This window comes from Rattus norvegicus, chromosome 13 (assembly GCF_036323735.1).
Source record: "Rattus norvegicus strain BN/NHsdMcwi chromosome 13, GRCr8, whole genome shotgun sequence".
Lineage (NCBI taxonomy): Eukaryota > Metazoa > Chordata > Mammalia > Rodentia > Muridae > Rattus > Rattus norvegicus.
The window spans coordinates 18,373,901-18,397,293 of record NC_086031.1 but is presented as its reverse complement, the minus strand read 5'-3'; the positions used below and the strand labels follow the sequence as shown (position 1 = coordinate 18,397,293).

The 23,393-nt window shown below is 36.2% G+C and overlaps 1 protein-coding gene across 6 annotated transcripts in view; it reads right to left on the bottom strand.

Annotated features, from left to right (window-relative positions):
- Cntnap5b (contactin associated protein family member 5B) overlaps positions 1–19,039 on the bottom strand; it is a 903,457-nt gene extending 884,418 nt beyond the window's left edge. Inside the window, exon 1 of one of the 6 annotated variants that reach the window (XM_063272213.1) lies at positions 18,544–19,039. In XM_063272213.1, the coding sequence (XP_063128283.1) occupies positions 18,544–18,625 (82 nt within the window). In that variant the 5' untranslated portion in view covers positions 18,626–19,039. The remainder of the gene's footprint in view (positions 1–18,543) is intronic. The other 5 variants (XM_063272212.1, XM_017598777.3, XM_017598779.3 and 2 more) reach the window with 5 other exon arrangements.
- Between the last annotated feature and the right edge of the window lie 4,354 nt (positions 19,040–23,393).

The following is a 23,393-nucleotide window of genomic DNA, read 5'->3' as shown; positions in this document are numbered from 1 at the left end:
TGGCCTTTCTGGAGACAAATTGCTTTTTTACCCCAAAAGTTCATCCCATTTCCATACCTTTAGCTTTTCCTTAGCTGAAAGTTTTTTCACTCATGCTAGAGGATTCTATGAACATACATGTGGAGATGCTTTCTTTGTATAATAGGCCAGTTGTCACATGGCAGGAAGTATCCTTCTTTCTATAACACCCTGACCAGAGAATTTTAAGACAAGGTTGAAGGCTAAGCCATATGTCTGACTGTGACAAACAAAGATGGTTCCATGGAAGATGGATTTTTAGTTTATATTTTCCATAAGCAAAATATATAGTTCCCTTCTATCCACATCTTCACCTATTTGCTATTTACATTCTGATGACAGCCATTCTGACTGGACTGAGACAGAATCTCAGTGTAGTTTTGTTTTGCATTTCTCTGAGGGCTGGTGAAGTTGACCGTATTATTTTCACATGTTTATTCACCTTCTGAGAAATGTTTGTTCATTTACTGAGTTACAGACTGGGTTGTTTGAACTTCAGTTCTCACAACAACATATTACAAGGATATTTTCCCAACAATATTGACTGCAGTACTATTCAAAATAGGTAAGTTATAGAATGAATCACATTATCTAAAAAAGTAGAGTTGATAAAAAAATATAATACATATGAGTGATAAAATTTTTCTGAAACATAAAGACTGATAAAGTGATATTATTTGCAGGAAAAAATACCAAACTTGAGACAATCACTTTTAATGAATTAAGTCAATTTGAGAAAACCAAGCATTCCTCACTTGTGATTCTGAGATAGAGGAAGTGATATGTGTATAAATGACATGAAACTAATGTAAAATTTTCTGGGGATGCAAAATAACTTAATAGGAAAGGCAAAGAGGGAAAAGAAAAGAAAGAGATTATGGGGGCAATACACTCAATATAAAAAATATAATGTATGAAACTTAAGAAGTAAATTAATTTAATAAATGTTTCTAACCATGCATTTTCTAGAGGAAAGAATTTTAAAGACTTCTACATTTATCTTTATCTAACCGAGTTTCTATGAAAAGAGAAATACATAATTGATAGCATGTCATCTTCTGATGTATGTGAATATGAGACTGTTCATATGTGAAAGGCAAACATTCAATGGCTTAAGCTTTCTGTAGAAGTCAAAGCATCCAATCATCATGATGTAGAGGCGTCATTTTAGACGTGCCTTCTAATCTTTGATGAAAATCAGATAGTATATTAAACTTGGCTTTCATTGGTCATCACAATTGTGATAACTTTATTTGTCCATTCAAAAAAATGACCTCATTCCCTTTGAAATTGCAAACAATTAATAATAAGAACTCAATAAGAAGTCAAATTCAATGTACCAACAAAAATTTGTATTTACATGGAAAACATAGAATTCTTATCTCCCATGCAATTTTAAGCAATTGTGAACACATCTTACATTGATTTATTTCACATGCTCATATGATTCTTGGATTAACTAACCAATTCCCATATTCCTTACACCCTTGAATACAAAGCCACAGTCTGTGCCTAATATTGATGAAATTTCCTAAGTTTGGGTCTTTTTTCAGACCATTAACCGGTAGAAAAATATTTGCTAATGCGCTACATAACCGTAGACACTTTTCTGTTAGTGAGTAAACAAACAAAATGGAATCTGTCTACATATCTTTATTTAAAAATGAAGTACATTCTCTGATCATATAATCATGCACAACGGCCATCCTGTTACTTTTATTGAAATGTTGTGTCTGTTCTTTTTTTTTTTTTTTTATTAACTTGAGTATTTCTTATATACATTTCGAGTGTTATTCCCTTTCCCGGTTTCCGGGCAAACATCCCCCTCCCCCCTCCCCTTCCTTATGGGTGTTCCCCTCCCAACCCTCCCCCCATTGCCGCCCTCCCCCCATAGACTAGTTCACTGGGGGTTCAGTCTTAGCAGGACCCAGGGCTTCCCCTTCCACTGGTGCTCTTACTAGGATATTCATTGTTACCTATGGGGTCAGAGTCCAGGGTCAGTCCATGTATAGTCTTTAGGTAGTGGCTTAGTCCCTGGAAGCTCTGGTTGCTTGGCATTGTTGTACTTTTGGGGTCTCGAGCCCCTTCAAGCTCTTCCAGTTCTTTCTCTGATTCCTTCAACAGGGGACCTATTCTCAGTTCAGTGGTTTGCTGCTGGCATTTGCCTTTGTATTTGCTGTATTCTGGCTGTGTCTCTCAGGAGCGATCTACATCCGGCTCCTGTCGGTCTGCACTTCTTTGCTTCATCCATCTTGTCTAATTGGGTGGCTGTATATGTATGGGCCACATGTGGGGCAGGCTCTGAATGGGTGTTCCTTCAGTCTCTGTTTTAATCTTTGCCTCTCCCTTCCCGTGTCTGTTCTTTTTAAGGTAAAACTTTACTCAGATAATAAACAATGATTCTTCATGCAGAACTGATACAAAAATATCAAATATAATAAGAAAATAATCTGTTTTATTGACTCTTTGAAATAATTTAAACTGGATCTGATATATGAAATGCTGCCTACATGCCATATTGTTATGGCTTGAATATCAAATGCCAGGCCAGAGAAATGCACTTCCCACTGAAGCATTATAACCCTATTTCAACACTAGTAAACCATGCAAAAATCAAGCTTTGATGGAACACATCTGTAATCCTGGTATTCTAGTAGATGGAGGAACAGAGACTGTAGAGTCAGCCAGTGACTTGAGGAATGGCAAGTTGTAATGCAGTGCAATGCCAAAAATACCAAGGGAGCCCCTGCCTCAGAAAAAAAATATTAGGAAACTACCAGCTTCTGAACAGTTGTTTTATGGCTCCCACATTCATACAATATGTCAACATGCTCTCTTATGCACAATATAAAATGCTCTGCTAGAGGCTGGTGGCAGTCAGGTACAGTTGTGGAGCCGTTAGCAGACATATCCTGGTGGAAGGAAGTATCTTGAAGGTTTTCAGTCTCATTTTGTTGCCTGTTTCTTTTCTCCTTCCTGTCATATTAGTATATGAGTAGGAGAGAGGTCCCAGATACTTGCTCTTATCACCAAAGATACAGATTTTTGCTACATCTTCTTGTCCAGTTTGATGGGGTGATTCTCTAAGCAAGTCCATCACTCTTTAACTTGTTTCGAGTAGACATTTTGTCACCAGGGCAAAGAAGGCATGAGATACAAGTACTTCAATTTAAAAGTGGTTGGTTCACATGGGTATGTATATATCCGCATGCAATAGAATATGTGTGGAAGTAAGAGGACAACTTTCCAAAATTGCTTTTCTTTATCTACAATGAGGGTTTTAGGGGTGGAACTCAGGGTACAAGCATAGCAGAAAGTGTTTTAACTGCAGAGCTCACAAATATTAACATCAGAAATCAGAGACATGAACATTCTTTTAGACACACACACACACACATACTCACACACACATTCACACACATATATAGAGAGATGGAAAGAGAGAGAGAGAGAGAGAGAGAGAGAGAGAGAGAAAGAGAAAGAGACAGCGAGAGAGAGAGAGAGAGAGAGTCAGAGAGAGATGCACACATGCACACATACAGAAACACATCCCGGGCACACATATAAACACAAACATACCAGACAAATATGCACACACATAGTCATACTCATATAGCCAAGATATGTGTTATCAATGGAAGAAAAAATGAATTCAGTATCAGAAAGTACTGGAAAATATTTACTGTGTCATTATTGGAGTTATCCTGTATTTTTGATACCAAATTTTAGCCTACATAAATACCAAGGCCAAGGTATACATTGGCACAGGCTATTTATATTATTCATATATTCAAGGATCACAGCCTCCTGTCAAGGTGAATATATTTAAAGCTAACATTCTTTCTGTTAGTTCGAAAATAGTCCACTATGACAAAATCTATAAAAATGTCAGTAAATCAGAATGCAATCCAGGCTTTTTCAAAGCTATTCTGAAACATATCATTCATTGTGGCATATGACTTTATACCTTCCATTTTTCTGGCAAAATAATCTATTTCAGAAAATAAATAGGTATTTATTTCTTCCAAATGCATAATTCAAATCTTTTTCTGCAGAGGTAAATATTCACAAAGGTGACACCCCAGTCAATATTAACTTCACAGGAAAACCCTGATGATCACCAGGACAAATGATTTATGGAATAATAATAGGCCCACATGCAATACTACTTCATATGTTAAACATAATAGAAAGCTCATAATACATCAAAAATAAGAAACATATATTGGGGAGATTGTTTGGCTTATATGTAATTAGCACACAAGCATTAGGAGTGAGTTTGAAACCCTATTACCTACATAAACCTATGGGCATCAGTCCAAGTCCCTAACCCAACACCAGGAATATGGAGAGGGATAGACCTCTAGATATCATTGGTTATCCAGCCAACCCCAAATTATTGAGCTCCTGATTTGTTTCAAAGACCTGTCTAACAAAAATATAATGATGAGTGGTTGAATAAGACATATTATGTCCATGTCTGATATCTACATGTTGAAAAATCATGAACACAAAACCCCATACACTTGTACATATGCCCACATGGAAAAGTATATACCCTACACATATATTTCACCTCCTTAGCAAAATTACATAGCATACATGTATTCATATACTTATCATTATAATTTTGAAATATCTAACTAAATATCATATACTATGTTATGTTATCATAGTAAATATTACCAGATTCTGATAAAATATAACATCAGGCATTTGGAATTTCCTAAAGTGAGAACATTAAAAATCAGAATGGGCAGAAGTTCTGAAGGATTGCTCAGAGTAAGCACTAGGATGTGATGAAACCTAGCACTTTGGTCAGAATCAATGAGCAAAGTCAAATTCATGACTTCAACAATTGCTTTAATTTGTGTTTGACTTTTCTTCCTATCACATTGGTCAATAAAGGGCAACACAGGGGCATTTTGATGATGATGGTTCAAGGCTCAATTTTTACCCCAGAAGCATGAGACAGCAAGGGTGCCACATATATCCTGGATGAGGGCTTGCGGCTTTGGTTAGAGTATCACTCAATTTGCCTGTGCTTCAGGTTTTCAAGTAGTTATTTTGCCATTCATTGTGCTAAACATGGACAAGTTAATCAGAGCACACATGAGTTCTCTTTTTTTGAGGAGGTCACAAGGGGATGCCTGGGATGAAAGTGGATTATTCAAGGGCCTTTACAAGATAATTCCTTCACATGAAAATAGCTCTTAACTGCAAACTGAGAAGAACAAGTTTAGGTGGCATATTTCTGACAAGCTGCTGTCTTTATAGATCATTAAACACCAATAATGTGACACATAAGAATACCAGCTAGAGAAAATCAGATTTTGTGTGGGTTCCAAGTAAAAATAGGACCATCTTTTCTAGATGTCTGAAATATATGATATTTTATTGCTAGCTGGATTATTCTACTGTATAGTTAAGAATGTCTGACCTTGTCGCTATTAAGCAACCAAAAATGAATGGCATTTGAGGCAATATGCTGAATGTTCTATGATGATCAAAATACAATGTACAAAGCACACTAAAACACTGTATTCTACCATATAAACATACATAATTATTATCTGCCAATAACACCAGAAAATGGCACCTTCTGATTTACTATGACATCAGGCAGAGATGATATTAATTACCTTATCACAAAATGAGTGACAACTGCAAAGAGAAGAAATTTTATGCTGACAGAGTGGCTCTACAGCTACAATACAGCCAGGGAATAGCTGTCTGATTAGTGCCAACTTCTAGTCTCTTTCTCTGAAATTTTTAAAATATGATTATTTTGTATGTAAATATGAAATTGCATTCTTGCAACTAAGAATTAGGTAGGGATAGGTAATTGCTTAGAAGAGTAAGCACTTGTCAAGAGATTCTGATAACTTGGTCCCTATAAACCATGTCAGGTCAGATATCATAGTTTCAGACTGACTACAGAGAGACTGAATAATGAAACGGTGGGATCCCTGCAAACATACAGGTATAGGCAGTTATGATGTATCCTGTCTCAAACAAGGTGGAAGATCTAGATTGACATCAGTATTGCCCTCTGCACTCCACAAGCTGGTCACAAGGTATCCCTAGTTAGGTAGCAGGGCAGTTAATGCTGAAGCTTATTGCTTTCTTCTTTTTTACTCAGTCCAGGAGCCCAGACCACAATAAGACATCACTCATATTTGGAGTGAATCTTCCCACCTTAATTAACATAGTCTATGTGATACTTCTGAGGCATGTTTGAAGGTTGTTTCCATGGTGCTTATAAGTCTCATCAGAACTGAATTCATCATATATGGACAGTAGGTGCTGACAGTGAAAGCTATAGTATTATTTTTGTCAAGTTGGTTCTGCCCATAAGAGGTGGCATAAAGATTTAAACAGTGGTTCAGATGACTTTTCTGAATAGATAGTGTTACATAAAAATGATATCCTTTGCAGTTCGGGGAGGCATTATTTTCAAGGTTAGCATAAATTGCCTCACAGAGTAATGGAGCAGATTCTGTGGCTCTAGACTCCAAAGCCATTTCCCCACAGGGGTCAGAGAAGGCTAGCTTTAAAAAGATGTATAACCCCTCAAGTTTTATTAACAGCTACATTTGGGTGTAATTTTTAATGGGACAATAGACTAAGAAAAAATATATTGCACATTTAAAATCATTGAAAGTGGATTTAAATCTCACTGCAAGTCCTGTACAGGACATAATCTTGGTTCACTTCCCTACCCAGCTAGAACATCCCCAATGACAGGGATAAAAAATTCCACTTCTCTATGTCTATAGTGAGGGATAAAGTGAAACCTCACCAAGTGACAAAACTTGGGTGTGGTAGACGTCTGAAATTCTCACAAAAATATTGGTTAATGCTATCTCTGTCTAGTTATCCACCATTCCAGTCTACAGTCAAGGTACTTCTGAATGTGTTTAAAGGACTGTGAATTGAGAAATACTAATTTTTATTAACTTCCTCCTGATCAGAAAAATAACTTTCCCTTGTGGACTTCAGACCAGGTCACACACAGAATCAGTCAGTGCAAAGTCAGTGGAGAGAAAGAGCTGATCTGTTTTCTCAGATGCCTGTAGTGGAGAACCAGGATGGTGGAAGAGCCTTCTTACAAATGGTACCTCCTGAAAGCTGTCTTTCTGTTCACCACAATGCTGGTGAGTCTCACTGGTTCTGTAAATGAAGTTTTTATTTTCTATCATTGATTGATCAGAATCTGCAGCTTAAAGGTCAATAAGAGTACATAATGGGAAATGAAACAAAGGGACAGACACTGTCCTCTCTAATACAGGAATTCTATAAAACACAAACACAGAGAAAGTCAAAGTCAAGCCTGTGCCTTAGCACTTTGGGTATTCTGGTATGGGCTAAGACATAAACTAGGGTCAGCAATTTTAATTAAATATTTGCATAAAATATTTTTATCATAAGGAAGGATATAATTAGAGCTAAATGCAAATTTTCCTGAGTGTTTACTAGACATTAAACAGTTCATTAGTCACTGGCTACTTCTCTGTTCAAAATGCCTACTGGTGTCCTAAGACTCTGCTTTTCTAGATGTGGCATTTGATTGAGAAATCTATAAAAACATTAGGTTAGGCCTTTAAACCCATTACTTACTCTGCTTTTCTAGATGTGGCATTTGATTGAGAAATCTATAAAAACATTAGATTAGGCCTTTAAAACCACTACTTAGAAATAAGCAGAGGAGGGAAGGAAGAAGAGGAGGATAGAGACATGGAGAAGGAATAAGGAAAGGTATCATGGAAAGGAGACAAAAGTACAGTGGAGAGGATAGCTGAAGGGCAGGAAGTGGTGAAACTAAACCTGAGTAGGAAAGAAGTCTTTACATATCGAGCAAGAACACAATGGCAATAGCCAATTATTTCTGCAGAGGGCAGAGTTAATACTGATGTCCTGAACATGCCTAATTTTCTTGTTTTTTTCAGCTCAGAGCATTCCATCCTTCTGTTTCTTATATGTAGAATTGCTCCCTGATAGTTTGTCCTCTCAGCAGTCAAGTGATCTCTACAGAAGGTTCTTTGTAGTTTATCTCTTAATGGACTCTGCATGGGGAAATTCTATGAATTGGAAGGTTTTCCCAATAATTTCACACTTGGGGAACTGATGAAATTGGTAGAGAAGTGTTTAAGATACAGATGGGTGGAACTAAGTGGATATTCCAAGTGTCTTGTAGGCGGATGATCTATACCAAGCATGGGTGTCAACAGGCCTCCCTGGGAAGCATCATATTTGGGGACTGCCCACATAGTATAACAAATTGGAGCTGAAATTCAGCAGATACTCAAAATTTCCCCCACACATTCTACACAGTAATGAGCACAGAAAAAGATACTCATAATACACAAGCTGCATGAGTTCACAGAAATAAAATAATTTAAGACTAAAAATGCAAATAGTATTTGGAAGGAAGAAAAAACAAAAACAAACAAGTAAAACTAAAAAGTAGGAAAGCTGTATTTAGTCCCAATAGCTGAATAGCTTCTATTAAATACAATTATCTTACCAAATTAATTTATTTCTCTGTATCATGTATATATCTGTATGTAATGCTTGTGTATGTATGTCTGTATGTGATATTTGTGTGGTATGAATATGCATATAAATACATGTGTGATGTTTGCAGAAATGTATGTGATACTTATATGTGTTCATGTGTGGAGAAGAGCCTTACAATTACCTTGATATATGTGTGGAGGTAGATACTTTAGGAACACTGTAGTTAGAGGAATATTATATCATATCTGGCTCTTTATGTGTGTTAGGCAATTTAGCTCAGATCCTCATTCTTATACAATAAGGACTTTAGTCACTGAGCTAGCTTATAAGCCCTGGAAGGTTCCTTAAACTGTTACAGACTTTTGGCTGTCTTCAAAGGGATAATTCTGCTTTAAACATTTAGGATGGTAGGCATGCACGTATGTTGGCATGTCTTCAGTTTCTATTTTCACTGTTCTATTTCACCCTGAAAAGTTCAATTAATTTTGCTGATGTAAGAAACAGATATAATTAATACACTCTCCCTCCCAGAATATGTACAATGACAAGTAGACCATATAGACACAAGTGCCTGACTCTGTAAATTCTCCTTCCACATAGACAAAATCTAAAGGGAGTTAAGATGCCTCCAAGCTGAGTTTTTCAGAATCCATGATGATGAGCTTTAACTATACATAGACTTCATTCCAGGGATGCAAGGGTGGTGCAATAAATGAAAATCCATTAACATAAAACTTATATAAACACCCCTTTATGTTAATTGTATTGGAGAGATCAGGAATTCAAGGCATATACCAAAATATAATAAAAGCAATTTACTGCAAACCAACAACCAATATCAAATTAAATTGAGAGATACTTGAAGCAATTCCACTAAAATTGGGCACAAGACAAGGATGCCCATTCTCTACATCTAATATAGTACTTGAAATGCTAGCTAGAATAATACAACAACAAAAAGAGATCAAGTGAATAAAAATTGGCAAAGAAGAATTAAAGGTATTACTATTTGGAGAATTTGGGATATATAAATGATCCTAAAAATTCTACCAGAGAACTTTTCCAGCTCATAAACTACTTTAACCAAGTGGCTGGATATATAATTAACTCAAATAAATCAGTAGCCTTTTTTATACAAATGACAAACAGGCTGAGAAAGAAATTATGGAAACAATTCCCCTCACAAAAGCCACAGATAATGTAAAATATCTGGGGTTACTCTAACTAAACAAGTGAAAGACCTTTATGATAAGAACTTTAAGTCTCTCAATAAAGAAATTGATGAATATTTCAGACAATGGTGAGATTTCCAATGAGCATGGATTGGAAGAATTAGCATAATAAAAAGGCCACCCTATCAAAAGTAATCTATAGATTCAATGTAATCCCCATTACATTGTAATGTAATCAAAATCCCAAACAAATTCGTCAAAGACGTGGAAAAAGCAATTCTCAAATTCATCTGAAAGGCAAAAAAAAAAAAAAAAAAAAAGAAAAAAAAAGAAAAAAAAAGAAAAAAAAGTTTAGTGAAAACAATTTTTAACACTAAAAGAATGACTGGTGAGATCACCAATCCTGACATGAAGCCCTACTAGAGAGCGATAGTGATAAAAACTGTATGGTATTGGTACAGGTTGATGAGTGGAATAAAATTGAAGATCCATAAATAAAATCACACACTTATTCACACTTGATCTTTGACAAAACAACAAAAATATACAGTGGCAAAATGAAAGTATCTTCAATAAATGGTGCTGGTCTAACTGGATGTTTGTATGTAGACCCATATTTTTCACCATGAACAAAGCTCAAGTCCAAGTAGATAAAGACCTCCATATCAAAACAGATACACTCAAACTAATAGAAGAAAAAGTGGGGAAGCATCTTGAACACATGGGCACTGGAGAAAATTTCCTGAACAAAACACCAATGGCTTATGCTCTCAGAAGAATCGACAAATGGGATCTTATAAAACTGCAAAGCTTCTGTAAGGCAAAGGACACTGTGGTTAGGACAAAACGGCAACCGACAGATTGGGAAGATCTTTACCAATCCTACAACAGATAGAGGGCTTATATCAAAAATATACAAGTAACTCAAGAAGTTAGACTGCAGGGAGACAAATAACCCTATTAAAAATGGGATTCAGAGCTAAACAAAGAATTCACAGCTGAGGAATGCCATATGGCTGAGAAACACCTAAAGAAATGTTCAACATCTTTAGTCATAAGGGAAAGTCAAATCAAAACAACCCTGAGATTTCACCTCACACCAGTGAGAATGGTTAAGGTCAAAATCTCAGGTGACAGCAAATTATGACGAGGATGTGGAGAATGAGGAACACTCCTCTATTGTTGGTGGGATTGCAGACTGGTACAACCATTCTGGAAATCAGTCTGGAGGTTCCTCATATAATTGGACATTGAACTACCTGAGGACCCAGCTATACCACTCGGGCATATACCCAAAAGATGCCCCAATATATAAAATAGACACGTGCTCCACTATGTTCATCGCAGCCTTATTTATAATAGCCAGAAACTGGAAAGAACCCAGATGCCCTTCAACAGAGGAATGGATACAGAAAATGTGGTACATCTACACAATGGAATAATAAACAACTATCAAAAACAATGACTTTATGAAATTCATAGGCAAATGGAGGGAACTGGAAAATATCATCCTGAGTTAGGTAACCCAATCACAGGAAAACACACATGGTATGCACTCATTGATAAGTGGTTATTAGCCCAAATGTTTGAATTACCCTAGATGCACAGAACACATGAAACTCAAGACGGATGATCAAAATGCGAATGTTTCACTCCTTCTTTAAAAGGGGAACAAGAATTGCCTTGGCAGGGAATAGGGAGGCAAAGATTAAAACTGAGGCAGGAGGAAAACCCATTCAGAGCCTGCCCCACATGTGGCCCATAGATATACAGCCACTCAATTAGACAAGATGGATGAAGTAAAGAAGTGCAGGCTTACAGGAACAGGAGGTAGATCTCTCCTGAGAGACACAGCCAGAATTCAGCAAATACATAGTAGAATGCCAGCAGCAAACGACTGAACTGAGAACGGGACCCCATTGAAGGAATCAGGGAAAAAACTGGAAGAGCTTGAAAGGCCTCGAGACCCCATATGAACAACAATGCCTAACAACCAGAGCTTCCAGGGACTAAACCACTACCCAAAGACTATACATGGACTGACTCTGGACTCTAACCTCATGGGTAGCAATGAATAGCCTAGTAAGAGCAGCAGTGGAAGGGGAAGCCCTTGGTCCTCCTAAGACTGAACCCCTAGTGAACGTGATTGCTGGAGGAGGGCGGTAATGGGGGGAGGATGGGGAGGGAAAACCCATATAGAAGGGGAGGTGGAGGAGTGGGGGATGTTGGCCCGGAAATCGGGAAAGGAATAACATTCGAAATGTAAATAAGAAATACTCAAGTTAATAAAGAAAAAAAGAAAAAAGAGATATTTACCATTAGCACTAAAAAACAAACAAGCAAACAAACAAAAAAGCACATTCCAGTAAATTTTTGACAACCAAAAACAAAAATAAAATAAAATAAAATAAATGGTATGGAATGTGGAACCCTCCATGGGTGGACTGGGAGGGGAATAAAATCCAGATTGTAAAAATAGATAGATAGATAGATAGATAGATAGATAGATAGATAGATAGATAATTTTTTTAAAAAAAACATTTTATTACTTACACAATGGAGAAAAATGTAGCTGAAAGAGACTTACAAAGACAGACTTCTAGCAGAAAAAAATAATGTTACATGTATCCCAAAGAATGAATCCAGTATAAATGTTAAAAATGAAAAGAAAAAAACACAAAGTACTTGGAATTAAATTTATCAGCAAGTTCTTCAAATGAGCAACACAAACCAACTCTGGACACATACACCTTTCTGTCTCAAAATCATTATATAAGAATAATGACGTGAATTTGCCATCAAGCATTTTTTCATAATTGAGAACTTAATTCCATTTAAGAAAATCTAAATGCCCCTTTACAGCAAACCTAATATAATGAGAGAAATTTATTATAGTAATAGCTGCACATAGATTTCAAATTATAGAGAAAGCATTCATTAACATTTTGTAAAGAAAGTTAATCAAATGATCTTACAATTTTAGTAAGTGCAAGTGGCTAAGGAGTCTTTCTTCCAGGAAAGCAATGACTTTGTGGTGCCCAAAATAGACCTGCTTGCAATGGATCCAGAGGAACATGCAGTTTGTGATCTGTGTTGAAGATCTCACACTTAGTAAGGTGGTTTGAATTTCTGTTTCATTTTGAAGTTGACTTTTACTTAGAATTTCCAAACAGTGAAAAGTAATACTTGATAAAATACCAACATGAAACACACATATCTTAAAAGCAAGACTCAGCCTATGTAAAGTAGAAAAATCTGAGTTTAGATTGAAAATTCTTAGGTTTGGGGATTTAGCTCAGTGGTAGAGCGCTTGCCTAGGAAGCGCAGGGCCCTGGGTTCAGTCCCCAGCTCCAAGAAAAAAAAAAGAGAGTAGATTGAAAATTCTTGCTAGAAAACCATTACATCATTACCTCATTCATCTGTTTATTCAATATTGTAGACATTGGATGCAGTAGTTCAAATAAAACATTGTAATTGTGTTGCAGCCACACAATTACAATTACAGAAAGTCCTACAAAAGTAAAATAAATATGGACACTTAACCTAGACAGAGAAAATTCAAAAATGTATTTGATTTATTCTATAACAATTTCATACACTCATGAAGTATATCTTGATCCTTACCATCTCCATTCTTGCCTCCCACTTTCCCAGATATTCCCAGCACACTACAGCGCACTAGAGAATGTCTGTGTATGTGTTTGTGTGTCTGTGTGTGTGTGTGTCTGTGTTTGTGTGTACTGTGCGGAAGTATTTTTAAGAGAAAATATTACTGGAGGCCAAATTAATTAAAAGGACATACAAATAAATCAAAGAGATATGAGACAGTATTATTTGTTGTTTGTTGTTGTTTGCTTCAGATTTTCTGAGGAGGGATATAGGAGATGAGATTTAGATTAGTATATACAGCAAGATCATGGTTTGCACCATGCAACACATGATGAGGCTTCATACAGCTACATGAGAAAAACTATGGCCTGACATTGACATACTTAAGGGACAGAAGGTCAACAGAAGTGCCATTTCTGGCATTATCATGTGCTTATGTGTAGAAAAAAAGGGTATTCTAAATTTTTCCTGAAGGTTTTCTTCTGTCTTCTCAAGTTTTTAAATAAAAAGTATGAAACAAATGTAAACCCTCAGCCTGTGGTACAAGAATAGATGTAAAAATGGTTTACTGTGATCAACGTGATATTTATAGTCATGTTTCAATCTTGATATGAATTCTGTTGGCATTTTCTTTTTTCACGTATGACTCAGGAGTGAGAGTTGTACAAAACTGCTCACTCATGACTTACTCCATGGCTAATGTTACAAGGATAATCTTAAAGAACCCTTGCTGCGTTCCTGAAGATGGTATGTGACACAAGTGGAAGATTCTTTGTTGCAAAGATATTTCTATTTAAAAATAAATATAGGACAGGACTCAGATTTGTCTCAATTGCTTAGATTAGTGATTTTGGAGGCATGGTTATATTCTACTCATCTGAAATTTATCCATATGAACTAGATCATTTAGTCTATCTTGCTGAGCTACCTTGTAAAGTAGGGGTATATATGATACATGTCTACTAGTAGAAACTACATTAAACTCTTGTTCTGATTATAATTACCTCCATGTTTTGAACTGCATTGATCTCATATATATATATATATATATATATATATATATATATATGATGATCAGTATGTAACATCTGTAGTTACCAATGAGAACACATTACAAACAAACATTTTCTTAATTATTAATCCTAGGACTTTACTCATCAAACCAATTTTATTTGGGAACAAGAGTAATACTTACAAGTTGACCAGGCAATGGTGGCAGTGTTTTACTGAATGAAACACTTTTGAAATAAAAATTGTCTGTATTGTTTCTATTAGTACAATGGTCCTAATTAGTTCCCATCAGTACTCCTTAACCTCTTAGAATTCCATTATATCCTGCATTATTTGGTAACTAAACCCATTTCCAATCTTCTTATTTGTTGTCACTAATGATCACACACACAGGCCATTCATCACAGTCTGGCTATTAACTGGAAGACATTGAGCCAAAATTTAAAAATTTAGAGATACTCCAAATTATATCATTTTTTGACAAATGGATTCTGGAAAGTGATTCACTCAAAAACACCAAAAGAATCCAAATAAACAAACAGAAACAACAACAAAATAACCTGAGATCAATTGGACAGATGGACAGTGGAAGATAGAGTACAAACAGGAGGAAGAGTGCATGTGACAGCATAGCTGCTCAAAGAGATTTGAATCTTCTCCTAAGTCTGCTCCTTTACTTTGAAATCCATGCTCTAGTTCTTAATTTATGTTTTGTAGTTGGAAAGTGATGAAATGCTTTAGATATGTGAAAGAAATGGAAAGCAATTTTATGTCAACCATTAATAATGGGGAAAGTTTCCAGATTTGGCGAACTAATGAGGTACAGTAGCTGAAGATGCCATAACAAACATTTTCTGCCCCACAACAACACAAGCACCACTCATATTACTTTTCCTTTTGGTTTGTTAACAATCTTCAAATAATTCAATGTCTCATATCTCTTTATTGTCATGATAAACATTATCACAGATTTTGGGAAATCTGGCATGTTTATAAAACCTAGAACAGGGAGTTTAATATTCTCATCAGAATAATAAGTCTCTGCGACTGAAATAATGAGCAGTAATAAAGGTTAAATAGGTATGTTTGGTTATTCTGTTATTTCAAAGAACTAAAGCTATTATAAAATTAAAAATGAAATTAACCATATGTTTGTGTGTACCATATGCAGTCCTCCCGTTCAGAACACCATACTTCTGTCATAATTAGTAAGATATTTAGTGACACATAATTCAATTGCTAGCTGTGTTTTATTGGCAGGCTAGAAAGTACAATAATTAAATAGGTGTTTGACTTCTGGTCTAAGACATCACTGGAAATAGAATAACCTTAGATGATGACTTTTGTTCACCCAAGTCATATCATAGCTTCTGTGTCAAAGAAGTTAAATATATAATATTTTTAAAATTTTACAGTGCCTATATCTAAATTCAAAATTAACAAGTTCCCTCAGGATATAATTAAAAGAAACACTGTAGCTGTTTAATATCCTGAAAATCTAGAAAGGAAATATTTTATTACTGGTAGGTAATTTTCAACATAGATCTGTAGTATCTTTATTTAGGCTGGAGTCCTTCTAATCTAATTTTCATTTTATTATTCTAAATTCAATCCATATATAATTCGTATTTGGTTAAGCACTCTTTTTTTTTCATTTTGGAAAGAATTGATGATGTTAGAGACAGAATATGAGAAAATCCAACAAATAAAAATAGATACACACTAAACAATAATGACAGCCACAGCAAGTCCTTACAAAAGGGGGCAATTAAAGTTTGTTCTTTTTGAAAAACTGCACAATACAACTTAATACTTATAACTGTACAACATGCAAAAACCTGGGCATGCAATCTGTTTGTCAAGGCTGCTGTTACTAGTGTCATAAGATACCCCTTAAGAATGTATGAGAAATAACCTTAAAAAATTATTCTCAAATCAAATTAAAAAGAACTCTTGGAAAAACGTCTAACTCATCAAAGCCTGTTTATGAATTGGATAATATTATACAACCCAAGCAAATCCAGTATCTACACTTGGTGAATAAAAATTTTGTGTAGCGGTAGACTGGGAAATAGTTGTGATTGCCTTGAGGAGGGTTGCCTCATAGGCTGTAATGATCAACGATATGTACAAATTTTAGAATCAGTGGTTGCTGCAAACATACTGTTTACTGTTTGTTTACTACATTATTATACTGTTTTCACAGTATAATAAACAATCATTGATATTACTTAAGAACTTACCAAGTCTAGAATACTCTACAAATACCACTCAATTGCTATGTTGCTTAGGAATGTGGGATGTTGGGAAATTCTGATGATCATAATTCACAACTTTTTTAATGGCTATAACAGACCACATAATCTTAAATATATTCCATATAATTGTATGAACATTTTCAAAATATATTTTCCATTGTTAAATTAATTTATAGAAATTATGACTCCAAAAACAAATTTTCAAAAATGTTGATACATGAAGAAGACCAAGTGGTGCACTGCTGCTGAACACTCTACCAAATTTTATCAATATTCTTCAGTTCCAAATTTGGAACTTCAAAAGTATTTATTTTTTTTCCCAGATAACAGAATGTGCTAAGCAGAGAGCACAGTTCAGAGCCACACAATTGAATCAATTGGACAACATTGACCTCTAGTGTTCGAGAAGGTAGAGAAACAAACTCAGTAGCAAAGCATACGTTTCCTGCCTAAGGCTGTTGGGCTTTTCTCTTAGCCAACATCAAAATAATTTCAAGGAGAATGGGAGAAGAAGAGGTAAAGCAAAGGGTAACAGAGGAAGGAATAGGGAAAAGGCAAAAGAGAAATTCAATTTGCCTGACTGTAGCCTGCCTCAATATAACATCTAAAATAATTTACTAGCTTATTCTCACCTGATGATAAAAATGGCTTCTTTTGACCTCCTTTATAACACAAAATTTAAGAATATATTACTACTATGGATTGGGAGCTTTCCAATATTCAGATCACAGAAACAATAATTCTACTTGGAACATTATCTGCATGTCTTCTCTCAGGAATGCAAATTCTGGAACAAGATTCTCTAAGAATTAAAGAATAAGGTAGACGAATCTTCTCTAGTAAGTCTTCTCACTTTTTCAAAACTGATATTGATAATACAAATTACAAAAGTAAAATAAAATTGTTTTAATAAAATTTCTTAGGTTCAGTGTAGGAAGAGAAATGAGGGAAAACCCAGAATCATGAAAGACTGTGGTAAGACATCCTTACAAACAACAGAAATGAATTAATTGCATTCTTTCTCATTTGGCAGTTCTCAGAGATGGGAAAAACTTTCCTTTCTCTGCCTAGATAAGTAGCTGAGCATTTGAGCTTTAACTTTTCAGAGCTTTAGCAATTTATTCAAGTTTGACTAACTGGATGCTTTAAATACATTGTACAGGTGACAGATGTCTGGGAATTAAGAATGTCTGTCTATGTTCGATGGGGTGGAAATGTGGATAAAACAATAGATACCCACTATTGCTTCACTGGAACTAGAATTTGTAAAGTGGAGAGTGTACTAAAGCTCTCCCTCCTGTAATGGGACAGCTAACTATCTCCTATGGTAACTATATTTGGGGTACAATTCTTAGGTCCAAACTTTCTAACAACTTACATGGGTACCTATTTAGTTACAAAAATGTTCCCAGCATTATGCCTTAGCCAGTGGAGAGAGATAGGTCCTTAGGGTGCAGATGTGGGTAGAGGACTTTTGAGCACATTGCAAATCAGTAAGAGCTGCCTTTTGTTATCACCAAGCTCTGTGACTCTGGGTTGTTCCTGTTCATAGAGGCTTGCTCCTGGTCCGTGCATACCGGGTTGAGATTAAGAATTATGGAGCTAGGGGCTGGGGATTTAGCTCAGTGGTAGAGCGCTTACCTAGGAAGCGCAAGGCCCTGGGTTCGGTCCCCAGCTCCGAAAAAAAGAACCAAAAAAAAAAAAAAAGAATTATGGAGCTAGCAGCAAGTTAACAAAAATTATGATTCCAAGGAAGAACAGCAAATGCAACAATGCAAGTTTATTAGAGCTCCGGAAACTTTTGGGATGTTTGAAATGGTCAAAACACACTGCTTAGGGTGTTCACTCTGCTCTTTTCATTCACTCAGACTATATACAGTCGGACATAGTATATTTATTCTGGAAGGAGCATCCTATTCCACCTCATCTTCCTTCCCCCAGACCTGAATACTCACAATTTGTCGCTGTTAATCCAAAATGCCACAAACCAGACAGCACCAAAGTCAAAACGCTGTTCAGTCTTGGTACAAAATCCATTTCCCCCGAGTGAGTGATCTTTTCCAATGGAATCCCAAATTTGCAGACACCAGCATTCGTTTTCTTCTCTTTTTCTTTCTCTTCCTCTGCTTCTTCTCCTTCACAGTCGGACCCCCTCCCCACACACCTTGAACAGATCCTGGCCTCCTTCACTCCATTCTGCTCTTCAGATGCTGCACCGAAACTCCACCGAGAGCTGCAAGGTGTGACCGAGGTTTACAGTTCTTCCAAATGTCTCTTTCCGTGGATTCTCTTTCTTAAAGGATCATATCCAAACTCGAGGGCAGCTTTTGGCGCCCAGCTCCACCAATAGCTGAAAGCACCTTTTACAGAATTAAAGCTGGATTCAGCACCAGAGTGGCGGACAGCTCCTCATAGGCGCTATCTGCATAGCACCGCCCCCAGCTCTCTCCTGTAAGGATGGGCTGGGCGGGTCCTTGATCGCTCTGCGTGCTTCAGCAGTTGCTGTGCTGCTGAGGGCTCTGACTTCTTACTTGGGAAGCAAAGGGGAAAGTACACTTTCTACTCTCTCCTCTCTGTCACAGCATCCCAACAACCCTAACTGCTTATCCCTTCTCATTCTTTTCCTCCCAAATTACTGACCAGATACTGACATTTAAACCAGGTTTTCAAAAAACTATGCAAAAGAGATGCCTAAAGGAGTCAATGTCTCTGAAGACAGAAGTCTTAGGAGGAGGGATATTCCTATGGAGAGCTTAGCACTGCCTTAATATTATGCCTATTGTAATTTTCTTCAATTCGTAGGGGAGAGTCAAACAAAGCTTGAATTGAATTTCCCTGGCAGAGATGAAGGAATGGTTGTTATTTATCTAATTGGGATTTCTACTTTAGCTATTTAGAGATATAACTGCTCCCTACGTTTCCAACCTTCTACATCTGTATCTATACCAGGTTGCTGTTAGCACATTGTTTTGACAACAACTGCAAATTCTTCCCATTGTGGGTTCCAAAGGAGAGGAGGTGGTTTGCTGGCATAGGAGAGAAACATTTAAATATATATTTTTTTAAAGACCAGGGGTTGAATAATAAGTTGAGGCAAATGGGTGTGAGGGTCAGGTATGAGTACATGCCTGGCTCTTAAAAGCCAGACCTAGGTCCTGTTAAGGTTCCATGCCCCAGTGTAAGGGAATGCCAGGGTGGAGAGACAGGAGTGGGTGGGGAAGGAGCACCGTCATAGAAGCAGAGGAAGGAGAGAGGGTCTCCGGAAGTGAAACTGGAAAAGGGGATAACACTTGAAATGTAAATAAATAAAATATCCTATATAAAATATATATTCAAAAAAAAAAACAAAATCAAAACAAACAAACAAACAAAAAACCCTTTACATCTAAACAGAAAAGATGAATTTTGTTTGCTTCCTAGGGGGTTGTTATTAGACATTCTTTAGTTTCTAGCATGCATCTGAGGACTTATTGCTTTGCCATAGATTAATTTATTTTGTGTTTAGTGGGAGGCTGCCAGAGCCCTGTCAAAATTTTACAAAGAAGGAACCAGAAATAATGTCTTCTATGATGTTTACAATCAAGTTAGAGTTTACAGGCTCTTTCCACGTCACAGAAAGTTGCGCTCTCTCTCTCTCTCTCTCTCTCTCTCTCTCTCTCTCTCTCTCTCTCTCTCTCTCTCTCTCTCTCCTCTCTTACCTCTTACCTCTTTCTCACCCCCAGCATTTGTGAGCCTGCAGATTTATATTATACTACTGATTCCTGACAGCTTTCGGTCTCAGCTGCTAGCTCTGCAGCTACTGAGTACTAGGCTGAATTTCAAGCAGCCTTTTCATAAATCCCCACTTTAACCTCGCAGTCTAATAGCTCTGGCTATTATCAGTGGACTTTTGAAAGACAGTTCAATGAAAATTGAAACAAATGCCCATTATTTTGTTAAAGGAAGTATTCTTAAGCCCTATTATCTGTAAGCATATAGCCTTATATCCATATTTTAACTGAAAACAATTATATTAGAGCATTCCTAGTTTGCAGGAACCAACACAAGGTATTGAGGTATAATCACATTCAGGTTCTTTGAGTTCCAAAATCTCAAACTTGAAGTATAAACATTTTTCTGCCCTGTTGGAAGGAGACTATGAAAAGGAGGATGTTAAAGGGAGTCTAAGTCTTTTTGTATGGGTTGATTTTCCCCTAAAACCTTTCTAATGATAGTCTTAGAGATGCTGCCATCCCAGTCTTTGAGTAGCCCAGGTTAAATGTTACGTTTCTGACTACTTTAATTGCACTCAAATGGACTTAAACACACACACACACACACACACACACACACACACAAACACACTGGAGAAATTCATAATCTTAAGAAATAGAAAAAGTACTATATACACTTAAAACATACAAAATGAAAAATATTATGTATCATGGGTGTGTCTGTGTTTGTGTGTGTGCTTGTGTGTGTGTGTGTGTGTGTGTGTGTGTGTGTGTGAACATACTTGTACTACATGCACTTAGTGCCCACAAAGCCCAGAAAAGGATTGCAGATCCCATGGAACTAGAATTACAGATGGTTGTGACCTGGATGATATGGGAAGTCAACTTCTACCTTTTACAAGAGCAACAAGTGCTCTTAACCACTGAGGCTTATCTCAAACCTCAATTATTAGCCAATTTTTAAAGGAAAAATATTACAGACATAATTCAAAACCTTTTGAAGTTTTTTTCAAAGCATTTGTACTACTTCTTAACTATAAAAATGCTGATTTTTAAATATATTATCCCCATATAAGATACTTTTCTGAATTTCATCAACATTTTTGTCCTTAGACACCACATTATATTATTTTGATTATCTTTCATCAATTTTGAAATAGTGAGTCTGGGAATAGTGTGTTTATATAGTTTATATAATAGCATTTGCATAATAGTGAGGCTGTTGAAGTGTTTATCTAGGATACTGGAAATTTGGAGTTCACTCTGTTGTACTAAAAAACTGAGAGTGATTGTTGAACCTGGGCCTGCATACCCATGCTGCAATCACTATGGAGGTGGAGACAAGAGGATCAGAAGTTTAAGATTATCCAAGGCAAAAAATGGAGTTCCAGGCTATGAAGGCTACTTGAGAACCACTCTCCCACCATACTTATGGTTTCCATCTTAATGTTATCTATCTTCCTTTCTGTCTGTTTATATATTTATCTACTTACCAATAAATATATTTATCTTTCTATCATCTATAATTTGTCATATATTACACTTTTCTCTTTTAATCTATTTAATGTCATTGTTTAAATTTAATATTTTGATACATGAATCCATTATGGTTTATTCTTGCCTACTACAATTTTTTTCAATTTGTGAATATGTGAATGTTTATTCCTTAGTGGTCCTGTTTAAATCCTGAGTTATTTCCATTTTTCTCCCCAAATTAAACTTTACAATTCTTTTCTCTTGTTCTTTTATTAGATATTTTGTTTATTTACATTTCAAATTTTACCACCTTTCCCGGATTACACACTGAAAATCCCCTATCACATACTCCCTGCTCCTGCTTCTATGAGGGTGCTCCTCCACCCACCCACCCACTCCTGCCTCCCTGCCCTGACATTGCCCTACACTGAGGAATCAAGCTTTCACAGGACCAAGAGCCTGTCCTTTTATTGATGCCTGACAAGGCTTTCCTCTCTTAGGCAGCGGAGCCATCTGTTGCACCATGTGTACTCTTTTGTTCTTTAACTTCCTTGTAATTTTCTTACATTGAGCATTTAAGTTTCTGCATGCTTAGGCAATGTTTTCCTTTAGTGTTCTGTGTCTCTCTAGAATTATGTAATAAGATGACATCAACTCATGTTTCTTTTTTTGCTAAAACTGTGTGAGATTCTCCAAAAGGAGGCATCCTTCTGGTTTTGAAGTGAAAATTAATAGCTAAAGTCAAGTACAGTGTTCCTCAAAAGCATCACAGCTACTATATACTTCCAAAATACTGCCTAACTAGATAAATAAATTAAAAATGGAAGATTTAACAGTTCTATCTATTCTATCAGAATCATTTAACATGAATAATCAAGGGCAAAAGAAATGTGCTGGTTGTACATGTTCAGAAAATGTAGAAGCATCTCACTATGGACACCACAATTATAGTTTAGTTTCAAGTTATTGGTAAATGCCATCATTCCATGTTTCAGAGACCCATATGCAGACATAGCATCTCGTATATAAATCACCCTTAATTTCCAACCATATTTACAGTTATAGCTTCTATTTTTCTCTCCCGCACACCTGTTCTTGAGATACTTTGAGTTTTAGCCAGCAGACATTTGTCTAAATTTGCCAATATTTCAGCAAGCCTATTGTGCCTCTGACTGTGGTGAAGGGCAAACAGCTGTTCCTCACAGACAGCACTGTAAACAATGCCATTTTCTGAGGCATTTTGACTTCACACATTATTATTTGTTCTATTGACAAAAAGAATAGCTCCTGGTACCACCATATTTTCTGGATTTTGTTTGTTTTGCTCTGTTTTGGTGTGTGTGTGTGTGTGTGTGTGTGTGTGTGTGTGTGTGTGTGTGTGTTTGGAAAATAATAAAGTGTAATGTAATTATGCTTTTTCTTTGTAAATTTATTTTCTTAATTTATATTTATTTTCATTTCTTTTCTTATATAAAATAGCTGGTAAAGGGGCAAAGAAATTGGAAAAAATGCTACACTTGTAGGCCTAAAACTGACTTAAAATATTGAACATATCCAATGTTAAGATAACAACAGTGGTTAACATGGGACTCTGCCAATTGTCTTGCATTACAAGT